Source organism: Doryrhamphus excisus, chromosome 8 (assembly GCF_030265055.1).
Source record: "Doryrhamphus excisus isolate RoL2022-K1 chromosome 8, RoL_Dexc_1.0, whole genome shotgun sequence".
Lineage (NCBI taxonomy): Eukaryota > Metazoa > Chordata > Actinopteri > Syngnathiformes > Syngnathidae > Doryrhamphus > Doryrhamphus excisus.
In genome coordinates this window covers 4097418-4116269 of record NC_080473.1, presented here as the reverse complement: position 1 = coordinate 4116269, position 18852 = coordinate 4097418, and the positions used below count along the sequence as shown (strand labels likewise).

Below are 18852 nucleotides of genomic sequence, written 5' to 3'. Positions count from 1 at the left end.
CGAAGCTTGTTCAATTTGTAAAGACAGATTTTGATAAGTAGTTTAAACTATATGATCATAAATACATTTAATTGAAAATTTTATTTTGAAGCACAGGCACAACGTTTGAGAAGAGGAAGTAGTTTAGCAGGTAGTTGTCTCACAATGATTGTGACAACTAACGTTGAAAACGAGGCAACGACAGCAACATACTAATATTTTACAGACTACTAAAACAAGACGGACGTTTAACGCCCGCAAGGTGGAATTGAACCACTCTGCCGCTAGGCAGCTACAGGTTTGAAGCCTGCACCCCGGACCACCGAGGATCATCCGGGCATTTAACAAAGGGAAAAAAACTAGCTTATATAGGACCCAGAAATGCTATACTATTTTAGTTAGGGTGTTTATATAATGGCACATATCAATTTGTAGATGTTGGATAATGCCCCTTACAGATATTTACACAAGATTTTATTCACTTGGTAACAAAATTATTTCCAATATACACATGAAAAAGGGACAAAATCAGATATGCGACATATATGCTAATCAGCGACGTGGTGATTGGCTGGGCTGGAAGGAAACGTAATCAGTTATTTTTTTATGTAAGAGTGTCGTAACTTGTGCAGGTACATTGCCATTCAGTTATACATGCGCCTGTCACAGCGTGGAAATTGAAACAAATGCATTCTCAATCTTTGAAAACCCACAACTCAACAAGTCATTTTTCAGATGGATATATATATATATATATATACTGTCTGTATTATTCATTCATTCATTCATTTTCTACCGCTTTTTCCTCACGAGGGTCGCGGGGGTGCTGGAGCCTATCCCAGCTGTCTTCGGGCGGGAGGCGGGGTACACCCAGGACTGGTCGCCAGCCAATCCCAGGGCACATATAGACAAACAACCATTCACACTCACATTCATACCTATGGACAATTTGGAGCATGTTTTTGGAATGTGGGAGGAAACCGGAGTACCCGGAGAAAACCCACGCATGCACGGGGAGAACATGCAAACTCCACACAGAGATGGCCGAGGATGGGAATTGAACCCTGGTCTCCTAGCTGTGAGGTCTGTGCGCTAACCACTAGACCGCCATGCCGCCCTGTCTGTATTAATCTCCTGAAATAAATTCACACAGCTGTCCTCACATACAGTTTTGTTATTTTATTTTGAGGAGTACACATACAAAGTGTTTCAAGGTGGACTGCCTTCTTAAATAACAAACTGTTTGGCATCACGGTGCAGTACAGTACAGCACAAGTAAAAAAAAAAAACACTTAACATTTAATGTATACTGCAATGAACAACATACAGTACAGATTTTTTTTTCAGAAATGTGCATTCACATGGTCACTTTTTCCTTCATTGCACATGTGTTGTGTAACTGAGGTTCTGCCGTTGTTTGGTCTTCAGTCGCTGGTGCTGCCAAGCTTGTGCAGTCCTGGCCTTGAGGCAGAGGGCAGCACGCGTGTCCAGCACAGACCTTACCACAGGACAAGCTGCATGCCAAGACTGGGGGTGTGCAGGGTTCAAACTCTGGTTGCACAGTGCAGCAGGTCACACCTACACTTTGTAGTACCTTGGTGACCCCTGACATCAGGTCAGCACACCTGTGTGGGTGTGAAAAGTCATAGTTGTCACATTTAAGGTAGCTACATATGAAGTGTTACTGTATTTTTGAGCGTCTTCTTTATGCACCAGTGTAAATAAACAATGTACTGTAGTCTAGTGCTGCTGTAGAATGCAAAATCCAAAATATAACATACTTGAATTATATCTGTTTTGCCTAATAAAAATAAATTTACCATTTTCTGATTGGAATTAAAACAACTTAAATTTTCTTTTTGCCTAATCAAAATAATGCATCTGAATTTAGTGTGGTTTATTGTGTAGTTTTACAAATAAGTATACATTTTTTGCTGAGTTTTTACCCACCCAAAAAATCTGCAAACCTAAAGTATAATCTGAAAAACCACACAAAATATTTTATTTTTTTTGCTTTGTAAATGTATGTATGTATGTCAACATTATGAATTCTTAACTTTTAGATTCAAAAACAACCAAAATGTATTTTTCAGTTTGACCAAAACATGTATCCTTTGCCACTTTACGATTCAAATTTTGCAGCTTTACACCATCATGGTTTAAAAAATCATGCTGTTTCGTGGTTGAATACGACCTATTATTAGTCAAAACCTTTTCATATTTAAGAAATGTTATATATTTTTTGTTTAAATTTAATTTTTTTAAACATAAAATGGCTTAATAAACTTAAGCCATTTAAAAAGATGCATTCAAAGATGTTGAAGTATTCTACACAAGTCACGAGGTGTCAATAATTTTACTGTAATGTTTGGTGAGGCACACCATCGGCCTTGATTGCTGGAACAACAGGCTTTTATTGCAGGTTGAATTATCTGACAACAGGCACAGTAATCCCTAATCAAAACACAGGCTACCATCGCAGCCATAACCCATGCCAAGCTGAAATTCAACTGTAAAACCCAGGTGTCACTCATGTGTTCCCCCTAGGGAAGTCTTATTTATCTTATTTTAACTTGTTATTTCTATTATATAGGGTAATATGAGTGTAAAGTTGACTATAGGGGTGTTATTTCATGTCTAGAGAGCTCTAATAATGTTTAAAATGATGCTTTGTGGAAATTCACTTATCACGGTCGAGTCTGGAATCAGTTAACCATGAGTGTTTACTGTATCGCTGGCATTTTTAAATGAAAATAATAAAAATGAGATTTCTTTAAAAAAATGTTCTTTGGAAAATTACATTTATTTGAAATGTTTTTTTTTTAATTCTGAAAAAAAAATCTGCTTTTCTGATAAAAACATGTGGAAAAACATGCTTTTCATTGACATGATCATTTCTAATAAACCTGTACACAACAGAATTATCCCCCTGTATTCAACCCATCACAGGCAAGGGAAATCAAACCTGAGGGACATTGTGGACAAGCCAACAGCCCATAAATCCTGCATGTGTTTTTATGCCTTATTTCTGTGCCTTTTCAGCTAATTCAAAGCTCACCTGTGTGTCGCAAAGGCCGCATGACAGCGTACATGGACCGACGCCACAACCACGGAATCAGCCAACTCCCAAATGTGGAGATCGTGCACCGTTTCAACTCCTGGCACGCTCCTGATCTTCATCCTGACATCTGACACGCACACATGTGGAGGCGCGGCTTGCATGAGCATCAGTCCGTACCTGCGCATCTGAGAAGTGCAGACATAAGAACAAACTCCCAAAAAAGCAGGTCGAAAGACTTGATGCTACCTGTGGGGCGACTGTGGCCACCATTATCACGGCAGCCAAGCTGGCCAGACCTGGATCCAAGTAGACCAGGAGGTCCACAGGGCCGGCCAGCTGCAACACGAGGCTGGTGATCAGAACCAGGGCTGTAGAGGACAGACCCTGCACGAGGCAGACCCACAAAGATGCACAGAGAGGTCGTCTGCTGCTGGGGACATGTAATGGTGTGCCAACTGCACAAGGGTTATCTGCAATGTGAGGAAAATGTATTCATAAATCATACTGTTTGAATACGGCCCATTGTCAAGAAACATGCATATTGAACTAAATGTAAATCTAAGACAACCAGAAGTCATATTCAAAGACACTGTGAATGAAATATATTACTATATTGGGTAATATATATTGTAAAAGTGACTATAGGGGTGTTATTCCCTGTCGAGAGGGCTCTATCAGAATTGCCTTTATTGTCATTGTATTGCATACAACGAAATTTGAGTGCAACTTCACGGTGCATTTTGTAGAAAGTAAAAAAAAAAATAAGGAAAAAAATTAAAAATAAAATAAGGAACACGAATAAATATTCTTTATATTATATATTTATATTAAATATTGATATTTATATTAAATCTATAATAAATATATTAAAACAAATTTCCCCACTGAGGGACGAATAAAGGCATAACTTAATCTTAAATCTTTATATTAAATATAAGAATATAAATATATCTCAAGATTCTGATAGAGCCCTCTCGGCAGAAAATAACACCCCTATAGTCACTTTTACACTCTATTAACAAATATAGTCGCTATATTTTATTCACGGTGTCTTTGAATATGACTTCTGGTGGTGACTTCTAAAGGTGACTATAGGGGTGTTATTTCATGTCTGGAGAGCTCTAATAATGTTAAAAATTATGATTTGTTGAAATTCACTTATCATGGTCGAGTCTGGAACCAGTGAACCATGAATGTTTACTGTATCTCTAGCATTTTTAAATAAAAAAAACATAAAAAATGATATTTCCTAAAAACAAAAATGTAGAGTTCTTTGGAAAATTACATTTATTTGTAAAGTTTAAAAAAAAAAATTCTGAAGAAAAATCTGCTTTTCTGATTAAAAAAAACATGTGGAAAAACATGCTTTTCATTGATATGATAATTTCTAATAAACCTGTACGCAACAAAATTATCCCTCTGTATTCAACCCATCACAGGCAAGGGGAATCAAACCTGAGGGACATTGTGGACAAGCCAACATCCCATGAATCCTGAACTCTAAAAAGCGGCAGGTGCTGCTCTAGTGTTAAAAGTTCAAGTACTTTTAAGCTTTTAATTAGAATGCCATTTATTTGTAATAATAATCAGTTGTTATGCCCACTGACATTTAACATTTTGCTGTGATGGAATTATTGTGTCTATTTGTTACCCAGACATCCACTGTCTTTAGTCACATCTGCAGACAGATTCTCCAGTTTGCAGTTTGCAGCCGCCGCTCTCTCATCTGGAACACTGGGGGTTGCCGGGTCACAAACGACGAGCTCCCCGTTGGAAACAACGGAGCGGTCCATCCCAGGCTGAACTCTGCTAACGTCACGTGGCCGGGCCTTGTCTAGGGAGTCCTCCTGAGCCAAGGCTGTGGGAGTGGAGCATTGGAATGGTAAACATACTCCATCACACCTGAACATACAGTACATCGCATACGCTGGACTTCAAAGATCATGGCCTGGGTGGGAGATGATGATATAAGGTCCATCTCTGGCTAGCTTCAAATGCAGTGGGTTTTTGTTTATTTTTCAATATATTTAATATATATATATATATATATATATATATATATATATATATATATATATATATATATATATAGTATATATACCACCCTCGGCCATATCTGTGTGGAGTTTGCACGTTCTCCCTGTGCATGCGTGGGTTTTCTCCGGGTACTCCGGTTTCCTCCCACATTCCAAAAACATGCTAGGTTAATTGGCAACTCCAAATTGTCCATCGGTATGAATGTGAGTGTGAATGGTTGTTTGTCTGTATGTGCTCTGTGATTGGCTGGCGACCAGTCCGGGGTGTACCCCGCCTCTCGCCCAAAGACAGCTGGGATAGGCTCCAGCACCCCCGCGACCCTCGTGAGGAAAAGCGGTAGAAAATGAATGAATATATATATATATATATAATATAATAAAAAAATATATATAATAATGTTTTTGCAATAACCGCAAAAATATTTGGTCCTAAAAACATATAGAATATGTGCATATGTTGGTTGGACTGAAGATATAAACGTTTTTCAGATGTTCTACTTCCGTCCATCTTTTGAATGATCTATGAGAGAAAAAATGTCTTATAACTTCATAAACATTGAAGAAAGAGACACCATTTTTGTTACCAACACAGAACATTTGACTAACCCGTGACCCAATACTTTTGTCCCTGGCGTATAGATGACATGGTGCGAGAAGGTTACCTTCGTGGTTGACTTCAATGTAACAGTCAGGCTTGGGCTTGGGCTTGGGCCCCCCCTGCTGCTGCTTCCAGGTGATCCAGAGCACCGTCACGTTGTGCAACAGGCTGACCACACCCACCGCCACCAGCAGCGAGGGCCTCTCCACAGGGTGGGTGTCCAGGGGGAAGCTGATGACATCCATCAAACAGGCGATGCAAAGAGAGGCCAGCAGCAAAGCAGAAACAAAGACCCCCACGGGTCTGGTCCTGTTGTCAGTGTGGGACATGCGACACAGCACAGGCCCAGGAGGGGAACCACATGGATGGAGGCCATGAGAGGTCGACGTTGAAGATGCCGTGAGGGGCTGCGGATCGTAGGATGGGTGGCAGGGCTTCGGTTGCGGGCGAGGAAGAGCCATGTGCATGAGGATGAAGAGCGTGTGGAAGCTGTCCACCATCATGACGAAGGACCTGCACAGCTGGCTGATGATGATCTGCGACACCAGCAGCAGGATGGTGATGCCCAAACTGCACCAACGTGGCACCCCCATACCTGCACACAAACACCACGCTGACTCTATTGCTCATAATACACACATGGGTATGGCTTTCAACCTGTTGTCCACTAGAGGGCGCTACCATTTCCCACCTTCAAATCAGACAAATGTACAAACATGACCATCAACCAAAATAATGATAGAGTCGCCCCTCATTTAGCGCAGTTAACCAGAACCAAAATATGTTTTTACCGTTATTAGATGCCCTGTGTTTGGCTGGCCACCAGTCCAGGGTGTACCCTGCCTCTCGCCCGGGATAGCTGGGATAGGCTCCAGCACCCCTCGCAACCCTTGTGAGGATAAGCGGTACAAAATGACTGAATTAACCATTATTAGAGACCTATAGACATGAAATAACACCCCTATGGCCACCTTTACGCAAGGATTAGTGATTGATATTTCATTCATTCATTCATTTTCTACCGCTTTTCCTCACGAGGGTCGCAGGGGGCGCTGGAGCCTATCCCAGCTGTTTTCGGGCGTGAGGCGGGGTACACCCTGGACTGGTGGCCAGCCAATCACAGGGCACATATAGACAAACAACCATTCACACTCACATTCATACCTATGGACAATTTGGAGTCGCCAATTAACCTAGCATGTTTTTTGGAATGTGGGAGGAAACCGGAGTACCCGGAGAAAACCCACGCATGCACGGGGAGAACATGCAAACTCCACACAGAGATGGCCAAGGGTGGGGATTGAACCCTTGTCTCCTAGCTGTGAGGTCTGCGCGCTAACCACTAGACTGCCGTGCCGCCCTGATTGATATTTATTTCTGCTAAACTTAAGAATCCAAAAACATATTACTCCCACACGGAATGGGAGGAGAACCCTTTTTCACTGCATTATTTTATTATTATTTATTTGTTATTATTATTATTATTATTATTATTCGTTTTTTCTTGAGGAACTTCTTGAGGAAAATGCTTTTGGCTCCATTTTAGGTGCCTGAGGAGAGAAACCCCGCGGAATTCAAGAAATAACTCATGTCAAAACAAGAATGTGGTGAGGAGGAGCACATGGCATGTTTGGCAACACTCATTCATTCATTTTCTACCGCTTATCCTCACGAGGGTCTCAGGGGGTGCTGGAGCCTATCCCAGCTGTCTTCGGGCGAGAGGCGGGGTACACCCTGGACTGGTGGCCAGCCAATCACAGGGCACATATAGACAAACAACCATTCACACTCACATTCATACCTATGGACAATTTGGAGTCACCAATTAACCTAGCATGTTTTTGGAATGTGGGAGGAAACCGGAGTACCCGGAGAAAACCCACGCATGCACGGGGAGAACATGCAAACTCCACACAGAGATCTGCATACTCAGCATACAATCTCCGACCCTCCCTTTTCATTTCCATGGGGTGCCCCCTAAGTTACAAAGCTCACATTGCAGCTCTAAAGGACAGGGAAGTGGTAGTCACAAAGTGATGTGATCAAGCTTACACAACCAAAACAGGTGATTGCATTTAGGTGTATGATAAGAACGCAACTGGTGGACTTTGTCGTGCCTGTGTGGTCAGACGGTTTCTGTTTCCTCTTCACAATCTTGAGTGTCTTTGTTCCATACGCACACTGAGCAGAGGGCCAGCAGAAGACCATACACTACTGCTCCAAAGTTTGGGATGACTTGGAAATGTTTTTGTCCAGTCTGAGACTGCACACTCTCTTGCACAGTTGTGCAGCGTTTTTCTGTCCCTGTTAGACCCAGTTTAGACCCAGTTAGACCCAGCATGGTAAGAGATTTTAGTTTAAAAATGGATAAAAAATTGTCATCCATTTCACAAACGATTAAAATGAATCAGATGATTTTCAAAGAAGGATCTCCATTTTTGCATAGAGGCCTACTATCAACAACTGTCAGTCCTCTGCATCAATCTCCTGGTATGGCTGCTAATCCAAGTTCATCATTTTATAAGGCTAATAGATGATTAGAAAAGCCATCTAAAAATCTAAACTAAAACTAAAATCTCTTACCATGCTGTTAACTACTCCCTTCAGAGAGCAGCACAAACTGGGTCTAACAAGGACAGAAAAACGCTGCACAACTGTGCAAGAGAGTGTGTAGTTTAAGACAAAGATGCCTCACAGCTGCACTAAATAGTAGCCATCAAACACCAGTGTCAGTATCAACAGTGAAGCGGCGACTTCAGGATGCTGGACTTCATAGCAGGACTGCCAAGAAAAAGCCATATGTCAGGCTGGACAAAAACATTTCCAAGTCGTCCCAAACTTTTGTGAGTAGCAGATTGGCTGGCCATAAAATAAAATTGCACTCTACCTTTAGCCAATCATCACTAAGTCTGCCTCTCTATTTATAGTCTGCGCCCATCCTGTCTTGTGTATATTTAACAGCTTTTATTGTCTCATTCAAGAGATTACAACAAGGGCGTTCTGACGCAAATACTGTACAAGCTGAGTCAACATACTAAAAAAAACACATGCATGCTTGGAGTGAGCCAAGTTTGGGTGATAATTACCTGAGAAGAAGGAGAGGAGCTGGCGGTCAAAGAGGGGAGAGATGATATGCACAAATACCCCCAAATGTTCCTCACTGTGTTCTGCATGTCAACGCCATGGACACTCCCCCTATGCTGTAATCTCTATCATGTGAGCCAGTCTGGGAGGGACCCTTGTCCTATAACCCCCACCCTTACTGACTGTACCCTATGCCCCTCCTCTTATGCAGCTGTCTATTTAGACAAATTCAGTCTAACGTCTACAGCAGGGGTGGGCAAACTTTTTGACCCACGGGCCGCATTGATTTAACAAAATTGACGGGGGGGGGGGGGGGGGGGGGCAGACTATTTATTTAAACGTAACCTGGAATTATCGTATCGGTAAAAGTGTCATGCAATCGTGCAGTTTGAGGTCATATATTGGATGTGAAGTGTGTTAATAATAATAAATTAATAATAAGAATAATTAATACTATTACTACTACTATTAATAATAATAATAAGTATTATTATTATTTTTTAAATTATATAATAATGATAATGATAATAATAATTACTAATTACAAATTTATTATTATGATTATTATAATTACAATAATTATTATATCATTATTATAATATATATATATTCATTTCTACCGCTTTTTCCTCACAAGGGTCGCAGGGGGTGCTGGAGCCTATCCCAGCTGTCTTCAGGCGAGAGGCGGGGTACACCCTGGACTGGTCGCCAGCCAATCACAGGGCACATATAGACAAACAACCATTCACACTCACATTCATACCTATGGACAATTTGGAGTCGCCAATTAACCTAGCATGTTTTTGGAATGTGGGAGGAAACTGGAGTACCCGGAATATATATAAAAATAAAAATAATTATTATCATTATTGAAATTATTATGTGCTTTTGTCTCTTTTTTTCAGAAACATTTTGTAAACAACAGACCACATCAAATAACCAAAAAGCTACTTAAACCATCAAAAGGTTGGCTCAAGCCATGATGCCAGCTTGTATGTTAAGTTTGAATGAAATACTTTGGAAAGAACAGGCGGGCCAGATGTTGCCCCCGGGCCGTAGTCTGGTCTACAGTATATTACTTTATTATACTTACTATATTACTTGACTCTGGGAGCATTCTAATGCATAGGAATTTATTAAATTGGTTTCATTCAGTTACTCATTTAGTGATGCTTTGCCTCTTATCCTCAATAGCGACATCCTGAGAAAGTAACATATTAGTTCCATATTTTGGCCTGTAAAAATGACTGCTTCAGTCATTTTGTACCTTTAAGCAATATGTAGGGGAATATACCAGTGATTGACAGGCCACCCGGTCTTCACTACACACTTATTCGGCCAAGTGACGCTAATTTAATCCCAGCTGTGTTGTCGGGATTGCATCACCGCACTCAATAGGTGACTTTTGTTCAACTGTAACTGACAGGATGAACTTCTGATAAGCAGTTTTATCAGAACAGGACAACATGCCGTGATAGCATAGTACTATGTGAGCATATACTGTGGAATGTATATGGAACCTTAAGAGGACTTCTCTCCCAGCCCCTTCCTGGTCTTGTGTGCAGTCCAGTGGGTCCCGAATCAACAGGGCCGATCATGTCTGACACTTGTGGACAAATCCCTACTGTTCTGCCAGCCTGCCAACACATTCCTGAGGCACAGTTAAGCCCACCGAGGGAGTGAGGACACTTTTGAGCATCACGCCCCCTCCCCCGGGGGGTCCACGGGACGGGTGGGCCCCTTAGTGCAAGTCGATGAAACAAGCATATTGTGTGAAACTGGGGTCACAAGCAAAATAAATCTGTGTAATGAATGTAAAGCATACAAAATGCATAGAGTATACGCTACACATTGCACTGTGTTGGCTTTATCAGGCAAATACAATGCGTGAAAAAGTGTTATATTTTGCATGTATGTCACAAAAATATTCAGATTATCAAATAAATTTCAATATTAGACAATAACAACACAACTGAACACAAATTCAGTTTTTAAATGAAACTTTTTATAATAAAGGGAGAAAAAAAATCTAAACCTACATTGGCCTTGTGTGGAAAAAGTTACTGACCAAACATAATTGAGATTAAATGACATCCATCATTCTGGAAAAAGCCATTTCTAAAGTGTTGGGACTCCAGCAAACCACAGTGAGAGCCATTATCCATGGTGACGAGATCAAACAGTGGTGAACCTTCCCAGGAGTGGCCGGCTAACCAAAATAACACCAAGAGGTCACAAAAGACCCCGCAACAACATCTAACGAACTTCACTTGCCTCAGTTAAGGTCAGTGTTGATGAAAGAAAGACACTGTTGAACATAAATAACATTAACGCTCGTCTCGTTTTGATGATTGATGGAAAAAATATTTATTCTCATTGTGTCTCATTCTATCTGGCGTAAAAGTAATGCGGCATTTCTGACAAAAGAACATGATACCAAGAGTAAAATATGGTGGTGGTGGTGTGATGGTCTGCTTCAGGACCTGGAAGAATGGCAGTGATAAATGGAACCGTGAATTCTGCTGTCTTCCAACCAGTTATTAGGTTTAGGATTTGGATTTACATCGTAAAGGAAGTAATCATCAAACTGCATGACAAAAGCAAAACGCAGATGATGAAGACTTTGACGTTTCGCAGCTCTGACTCTGCACGCCAGCGAGTCGTGACGCATTGCTGCTGTGGACATTGACACTCTTGTCCAATGCCTGTGGGGTTTGCTGACACTCGAATCCTGAAGCATAACATCCGGCAAGCTAAAAGGCTACTTTTATTTTGATCGCCACATCATAACACCGCCTACACGTGATATGGACATCGTGAGCTATTCGGACCCGTTCACAGCGTTTTCATTTGGTCTGTATTGGTCTATATTTAAGCAGAATGGTCTATATATTGGTCTATATATCAAAAGGCAGGCAGAACCTTTGCAACTGAAACTAGTCAGACGGGTTTTCTAAAGGCGTCTTAGAAGCAGTTAGACCCTTGAGGAGTATTGATGAAGTCTGCAGTAGTACAAAAAAGCAAACACACAGAATCTGGAAGAAAACTATTGTTTTTTTTCATAATTCTTCTTTCTTTCATAATATTTTGACCTTATTGTCCTATCATTTTATGGCCACATTGGCAAAAAAATATCAGAGATTTCCAGAATAAAGTTGTAATTTTATGAGAAAAAAATACAGTAATATTTACACATACTGCAAGTCCCTATCTTTCCATGACCTGTTACACATTAGAATAAAGTTTTACATTGATGAGAATGACATCATACAGTTACAATTTTATGACTTAACCTCAGAAATGTACAGCACGATTTTTTTTCCAGCGACCCAAATACTCAATGGTACATTATAACTTTTTCCGCAACCTAATTTTGTAATACTTAATATAATGTAATGATATACATTTTAAAAATATACATTAAAAAAATAACTACTACCAAATGCTACTAAAATGTTATCTTCCACATATTACATTTTTCCTGAATTTTTCTCATTATATTACAACTTATTTCATGAATCTTTAGCCATTAGTTTTGTAAAATGGCTGCTGATTTTTCTATTTTTGCTGTTGCTTTTTAATTTTCTAACATTTTTTTTGTTAAATTATATTTTTAACCCTTTCATGCATGACCCATGATAAACTGAGATAAAAAAATGTTACTAAGTGTTTTTATGCGTCTTTAGACATAAAAATAAGAACTGATTTGTTTCTGTTTTTATACACCAAATTTTCAAGAAGTTATGAACATGTCGACATAGGTGGACAGCATGCGTTTGTGGATTTTGACAAAACGAGACAAACAGCAGTGCTTCAATTGACAAAACTAATCAAACTGCAGTACTTCAACTGACAAACCACACAAGGTTAGGGATAGGCCACAGATGAGGTGGTACAACCCTGCTACAACGCTGCATGCTTATGCTTATGTACTTATGTAGTCGATCAGTACTGAGATACAGTACTAGATCACCGTCTTGTGTGAAAAATTGCCATGCACCCAGGGCACACAGCCACATTGCAACACATGCAGCTGCACTTTGTTTTTCGGGTGCACGCAGGGTCTTGGCATCTTTGGGCATTTTTTTTTGTTGTTCAGCTGGGGCCATAGGTTTCCTGGACCAGGCCTGACCTCCCAGGGTACCTTGGATGCAGGTTTGCGCTTCACAGGAAGAGGAGGTGGGGAAGTGTCACTTGGTCTCCCCCTTTTGCGGAGAGTGCCTGAATTTATCAATGAATGAGCCACAGATGCCTTGAAAGGCAGAAGACCTCCCTCCTCCAATCCAGAGAATCTGAGGAGATGCCAGGCATTCACAACGGTTACATCAAGGAAGTGTAAGAACATTCTGATGTACCAGTGTTTGGTAATCGTTGGACTAATCGTTGTTGACCTTCACTGCAAATGCCCTGTCCATGGTGATGATCTTCTTATCTTTCTTGGACCATCTCTGTGCAACATCCGTCAGGTGCTTGCCAAGACAGGAAGAGACTAAGTGTCAAGCCAACGTTTGACAGCGAGGTCTTCACCATTGGTGACAACAGAGATAGCTCCTCTTCCTCCTTCTTTGAGTTCTGTTGCACTCCTGAGTTTTGTTTGTGCCCCCTGAAGCCTGTTGACCCGGCATGTGCCAGTGACATAGATGCCCTCTTCCTTCAAAGACAGTAATTAATGGAATGCCACGAAAGTAGTTATCAAAAAACACCTTGTGGTTCTTTAATTGGATGTCATCACAGAGGCGCAAGATGACGTCTGCAGCCATTTCCAATTCCTTGACTGCACCTATGCTGGCTGCACCCCTGTACACTTCAAAGTGGTACATGTATCCTGAAGCCCCTGATCTTGCCCAAATTTTCACACCCCAGGGTTTTGGTTTTTTGGAGATGTATTGCTTGATAGACAATTTGCCTTTGAAGAGCATGATCATCTCATCTATGGCTTGAAACTCCTCAGGATCCACAGCAGAGAGCAAATTTGCTGGAAAAGTACCTGTTACTCATAATGAATAATGCACAAAACATACATATTGATATAGACAATGCAGCTTACAATCTAATAGCATAAAATGTTGATTTATACAAAAGAAAACTACTTCAGATAAAACATTGTCAAGAATGATATACTGTTCAGGAATTGCATGTAATTGCATGCAGTCAGTTACCTGCAGGAGTCTCCTACTCTAGAAGGATTGAGCAGAAATCCCACAGGTGTTAGGCATGTTTTAATTCCTGGCAGCCATCTTCAATGTTGACACAATTATTCTGCAGTTACAATGGTTGACCACACAAAGCAGTGTTGGGTGGATTCTCAGGCGTCCACTCTAGAGGCGTATAAGCAACAATGCCATAAAAACCTATTTTCATAATTGAAAATGACGTTTTAATAGCTGTCCACTGCAGTGACCGTCATGCGTGAAAGGGTTAAAATGGCCTCCGAGCCGTACTTTGGACACCCCTGATGCATGACTTCACAATTATAGTGCTAAAAATTTTTTTAAAGAAAAAGAACATCATTGTGTCATTACATGCATTTATTGGGAATGGAACAAATTTCGCCATACATATCTTTGTGATTACCAGCACATTTCAATTAAGTTAACAATTTATTAAAAATGTCTAAAAATTAAAGCATTTACAGTAAGGGGGCGGGGGGGGGGTATGGGGGTGTTTGGGTGAAGGGGCAGCACAGCACTGGTAGAAGGGTCTGCTGGATGGAATTGCAGTATTCAAACTTACGGTTATTGGACTGATAGGGTTTTAAACTCAGTGGGGCGCTGCGGTCTGCTGTCGCCCTCTGGTGGCCACTCGGCGGAGTAGCAGTGCAGTGAAGCAACACAATTTGCAGTGCACTGCGCACCCCCCCAATCGCAGCAACTGAAGCCAATCGTTCCAAAGTTCCCCACCCAAAAACAACAACCAAAAAAAACCCTAAATTATTATTGAAATATACATCAAATAAATGAAAAGATAAAACGGAGCTGGGGGGGGGGATCAATCAAAAAGCTTGCAAATCCGTTAAATAAATAGAAAATACAATTTGTCAAATGTGCCAAATGTAAAGAAAAAAAAAAGAATAATTTGTATTGATATGAAGGTGTTGTTCCACACAGCCAGAAGAGACAACAAGGGCGTATAAAGCTGGCGGTTGGAGGTTTGGGTTATGCTGATTCCTGAGGGGCCAAAGTGAGCGGACGAGACAGAGGTGGAGGGTTGGGGGTTTGGTGGGGGGGGTTCCACTTTGGCAGAGGTCCCTTCAAAAAAGTAGCTGTTTTTATGTACCGAGGGGAGCAGGACGACAAAACATGATCACGATGTCCAAGCCGGCAGGTGGGCTCGGCTGGGTCCGCTATTGTTGTTATTTGTGTGTGTGTGTGTCTCTCATCCCCCCCCCCCTCATGTTTGGTCTTTGGTTAGTGTTTTTCTTTGCTCCCCATCTCCCTCCTTGCGGTTGTGATGGACTGAACGTGTAGTGATGACAGCATGGTAACTTGTTCCCCTCACGCACAGACACACAGGCGGTGTTGTCCGGTGTGTCGCAGTGTGGTTGATGTAGTGACGTCGCGTTGAGTTTGTCCTTCGGGGTCTCACGGAAATCGCTCGGACTCTTCTGTCCGTCGTCGGTGGGTAAAGTCGGAGAAATACGGCAAAATTAACCGTGAGAGTTGACTTCTCCTGTCCTCAGACGACCTGAAGAAGACAGGAAGAAGGGTCCGAATTAACAACTGGAGGGAAAGAGTGATCTTCAAAGCACCATGTGACCAAGAGAAACATGGAAAAAATGTCCTTTAGGCCAGTAACAGGACTAAATCTCAAGGCACATTTTGCATTATTTATTGATTATAGTGTTGAATGAAATATTCAATATTTTGTATGGGACATTCATTGGATTTGTTGACCCAAAACGTCCACTTCCTATCCACATGATCTGTACATAAACTAATGCAAACCCGAGACTACTTGTTTCAAAAGTACAGCATAGTTTGTCGTGTCTCCTTTTACAAAACTGCTTTTTATCATGTAAGAATTGTGTATTTGAACGCCACATTGAAAAATTATGAATAATTTGAGATTTGGAGAATAAAATTGAGAATAAAGTCAAATATTTACGAGAAAAAGTCCAAAGGTCACATATTGTAAGTACTAAGGATTGACCGATACATCGGCCGGACGATATTTGCGTCAAATATGCTAGAAAAAGATGAAAAATAGACAGCGTCAAGTGAGTCGAGTCTTGGTGAGGGTTTGAACATGAAGCCTTTGATTCGAGCTTTGTGGTTAAAAAAAAAAAAAAAGTACACTCCTACATGTTGCCTATGCAGACCTCATTCATGATGCATCTCTCCCAGTCTCCAAACTGGCTTCCAGCAGCAGCTCTTCCAGGTCTTGTGTGCAGCTGACGCTTACTATAAAAAAAAAAAAGGTGGGGGTGATGACACATTAAACAAAGGAGCCTTCAAGCATGTAGCCATTGACATAATGCAGTTTACAGATACCGTGTTCCATCACGCAGCTGCCAGGCTTGGGGCTCTCCGTGTTGAGAAGGTGAAGGGAGAACTCTGGTTTCAGGCCGTTGGGCAGAAGTGAACTGGCGACTTTGCTCTCTGTATCAGTCAGAACGTCAGCCAAAGACTCACCCTCGTCTGCGGAGTCCTTGGTGCCGACGGCTGCTGTGGGCTGTGCTACTTCCTGTCCATGTTCCTTGTCTGATTGTGGACTCTTGCTGTCCTGCTCTGAAACAGTCGACGTGTTAAGTGTGGTGTTTTCTTCTTGAGTATTGTTCCGCGAGTCCGAGTCCTGCGATGCACATTGGTGTATTTTGTCTTTGGTGTCTCCGCTTGTGTCTTTCTCCTCCATTAAAGGAACTTCTTTCTGATCATCATCTCGCTTCTCCTCAGCAGGTTCCTCACAGTGGGGCTTGGGTGGGGGGCTCGTAGTGCTCTGTGACGCTTCCTCGGGCGGCTGAACGGCCGCATGCTGTGCAGATGAAGCTTTTGAAGGCGAGGCTGGTGTCAGTTGTGGCTCTAAAGTGCTGGCAATGACATTCTGCGTGGTTTGCGGCTCCAGTGTGTGGTTCGATGTCGTACTGTGGACTTGAGGGCTCTGCTTCACGTCCTCCTGCTGCGTTTGCGATGCGGGCGGCGCCTCTGCAGCGGCTGTGCTTGTTTGCATAGTCTCAGGCGGGCTCTCCACCCGAGTTACCATGAAGATCTTGTGACCGCGCCCGGGACTTGAGATGGATATGCAGCGACCGGGAGAAGGAGGAGTGCCCGGAGGAACTGGGGTGTCCGTGATGGTGATCCCAGAAATGATGTTTACTCCGGCAGAGGCGGGCGGGGGCGCGTGTGAGGACCTCGCTGTGGTCTCAGCCACCGCTCGGACTTGAGGGGCGATCTGATTTGATGCAGAGGAGGACTTGGTGATGACCCGAGCATCCTCCTCATCCTCCGTGTCTGAGTCAGAGTCCAGGTTCATCTGAGAAACCTGCGTCTCAGAGCCCGCCGTCGACAGGCCGATGGGCTGTTCTTCACTTCCTGTCGTTGTGTCGCCCTCTTTGTCCTCTTGTGCCCCTGCTGCTCCTTCGCTGTCCTCCTCCTCTTCTCTTGTTCCATCCTCAGTGGCAATTTCCGCCATGGATGCCGACTGCTGCATCTTCTGCTCTGTTTCCTCCTTCTCTTTAGCCAGGATGAAGTTCCTCTTGCAGCCATTCTGGATCTCAGCAAGCAGCGCACGCTGGGTCTCGATGAAGCTCTTCACCTGGGAGACAAAAACACGTCTTCACATGCAAGGACTTCAAGATCAAATTCAAGATTTTGTGGCTTCTGTGAGCCATCGCCAATTACAGCAGGACCATTCCACTGACCCTGTGGGCCAAATCCGACACACGATTGGCATCAGACGGGCCCGCGAATTTAGTGCAAAAGTTGTGAGTGACTAGTTTATGCAGCGGAATCCTAAAAACAGGAGAGCACTCCTTTCATATAAAATACCTTTGACTAGCATTAGTGTAGTAGGTCCTTAAAGCATCCTGAAAAACAGCAGAGCGCTCCAGTCATATAAAGGACCTTTGACTAGCATTTTTTCAGCCGATCCTTTAAAACAGCGGTCTCAAACACGTGGCCCGCGGGACACTAGTTTGAGGCCCCCGCCTTGATATGAAAGTTTAATGTTAGTGCGGCCCGCGCAAGTTTGATATGGATGCTGTATGGTATCATGTACCCAGAAAAAATTATTACGTTTGATTAATGTTCATGTTAAAGGTTAAATAACTGTTAATAGTTATCCTCCCTATCCGTGTGGAAGTGGTCAGTTTTTGGCTATTTAAGTTTAAAGGAAATAACTTGAAGGCTACCGTTTAGGTCGCTAGCTCTCTAGTTTGCGAGTTAGCATGTGTCTCAAGACCCTGCAGTTGTGCAATATGTTGTAAATAAAAAGAGTATAAATGTGACTATAGTCGTGTTTTGTCATGTCTACAGGGCTCTAATAATGCTTTGTAATTTTAATCTGAAAAAAATAATTTGTTTACCCACCAACTATATGTGGTTTCTTAAGTTTTTATTATTTGCCATTTTATTATTATTATTATATTAATTTATTTATTACTGATTGATTGCTTTTCTTTATTCTTGATTTGTTTATTTATTTTTCATCTTATTTTGTGAAGAAAAATAAAAATTAAGATATTTGAGAACAGTGGAATGTTTTATCAGAGCTTTTATTGTAGAAAATCGGAACCAAAGCTCTGAAAAAGTTAGTATATTTTTCTGTTTTTAATAAATATGTTTTTTTTGTTTTTTTTTTGGAAAACCTGGTTCGGCCCAGCCTCGCCCAGACCCTAGCTCCAGTGGCCCCCAGGTAAATTGAGTTTGAGACCCCTGCTTTAAAACAACAGAGTGCTCCTGTCAAAAAAAACATCTTTGACTAGTGATCATGGAGTAGGCCCTTAAAACAGAAGAGCACTCCTGTCATATAGAGTATCTTTGACATTCTTGCAGACAGGCCTTAAAAACGGCAATGTGCTCTTGTCATACAAAGGATCTTTGACTGGCATTTTTACAGTAGGTCAGTTAGGAATGGAATATTTTTTTCTCCTTCCATCT

At 41.8% G+C, this 18852-nt stretch overlaps 2 protein-coding genes and 1 non-coding gene across 4 annotated transcripts in view; all 3 read right to left on the bottom strand.

Moving 5' to 3' along the window:
- Positions 1–231: 231 nt before the first annotated feature.
- trnastop-uca (transfer RNA opal suppressor (anticodon UCA)) lies at positions 232–318 on the bottom strand. Its single transcript has one exon. It is a non-coding gene; the product is annotated as a tRNA-Sec (tRNA).
- A 1018-nt stretch (positions 319–1336) lies between these two features.
- LOC131134850 (proton-coupled zinc antiporter SLC30A1) lies at positions 1337–6267 on the bottom strand. The gene is made up of 5 exons (XM_058080509.1): positions 5739–6267; positions 4692–4898; positions 3287–3510; positions 3038–3225; positions 1337–1604 (listed from the first exon to the last, which is right to left on the bottom strand). The coding sequence occupies exons 1-5, from the start codon at positions 6265–6267 to the stop codon at positions 1337–1339; spliced, it is 1416 nt and encodes a 471-aa protein (XP_057936492.1).
- A 7614-nt stretch (positions 6268–13881) lies between these two features.
- Positions 13882–18852, bottom strand: part of ppp1r37 (protein phosphatase 1, regulatory subunit 37) — a 31094-nt gene continuing 26123 nt past the window's right edge. For both annotated transcript variants that reach the window (XM_058079875.1, XM_058079876.1), the window contains 3 exons: positions 16249–17509; positions 16077–16158; positions 13882–15442 (listed from right to left, as the gene is read on the bottom strand). In XM_058079875.1, coding sequence (XP_057935858.1) covers positions 16082–16158; positions 16249–17509 — 1338 coding nt within the window. In that variant the 3' untranslated portion in view covers positions 13882–15442; positions 16077–16081. The remainder of the gene's footprint in view (positions 15443–16076; positions 16159–16248; positions 17510–18852) is intronic.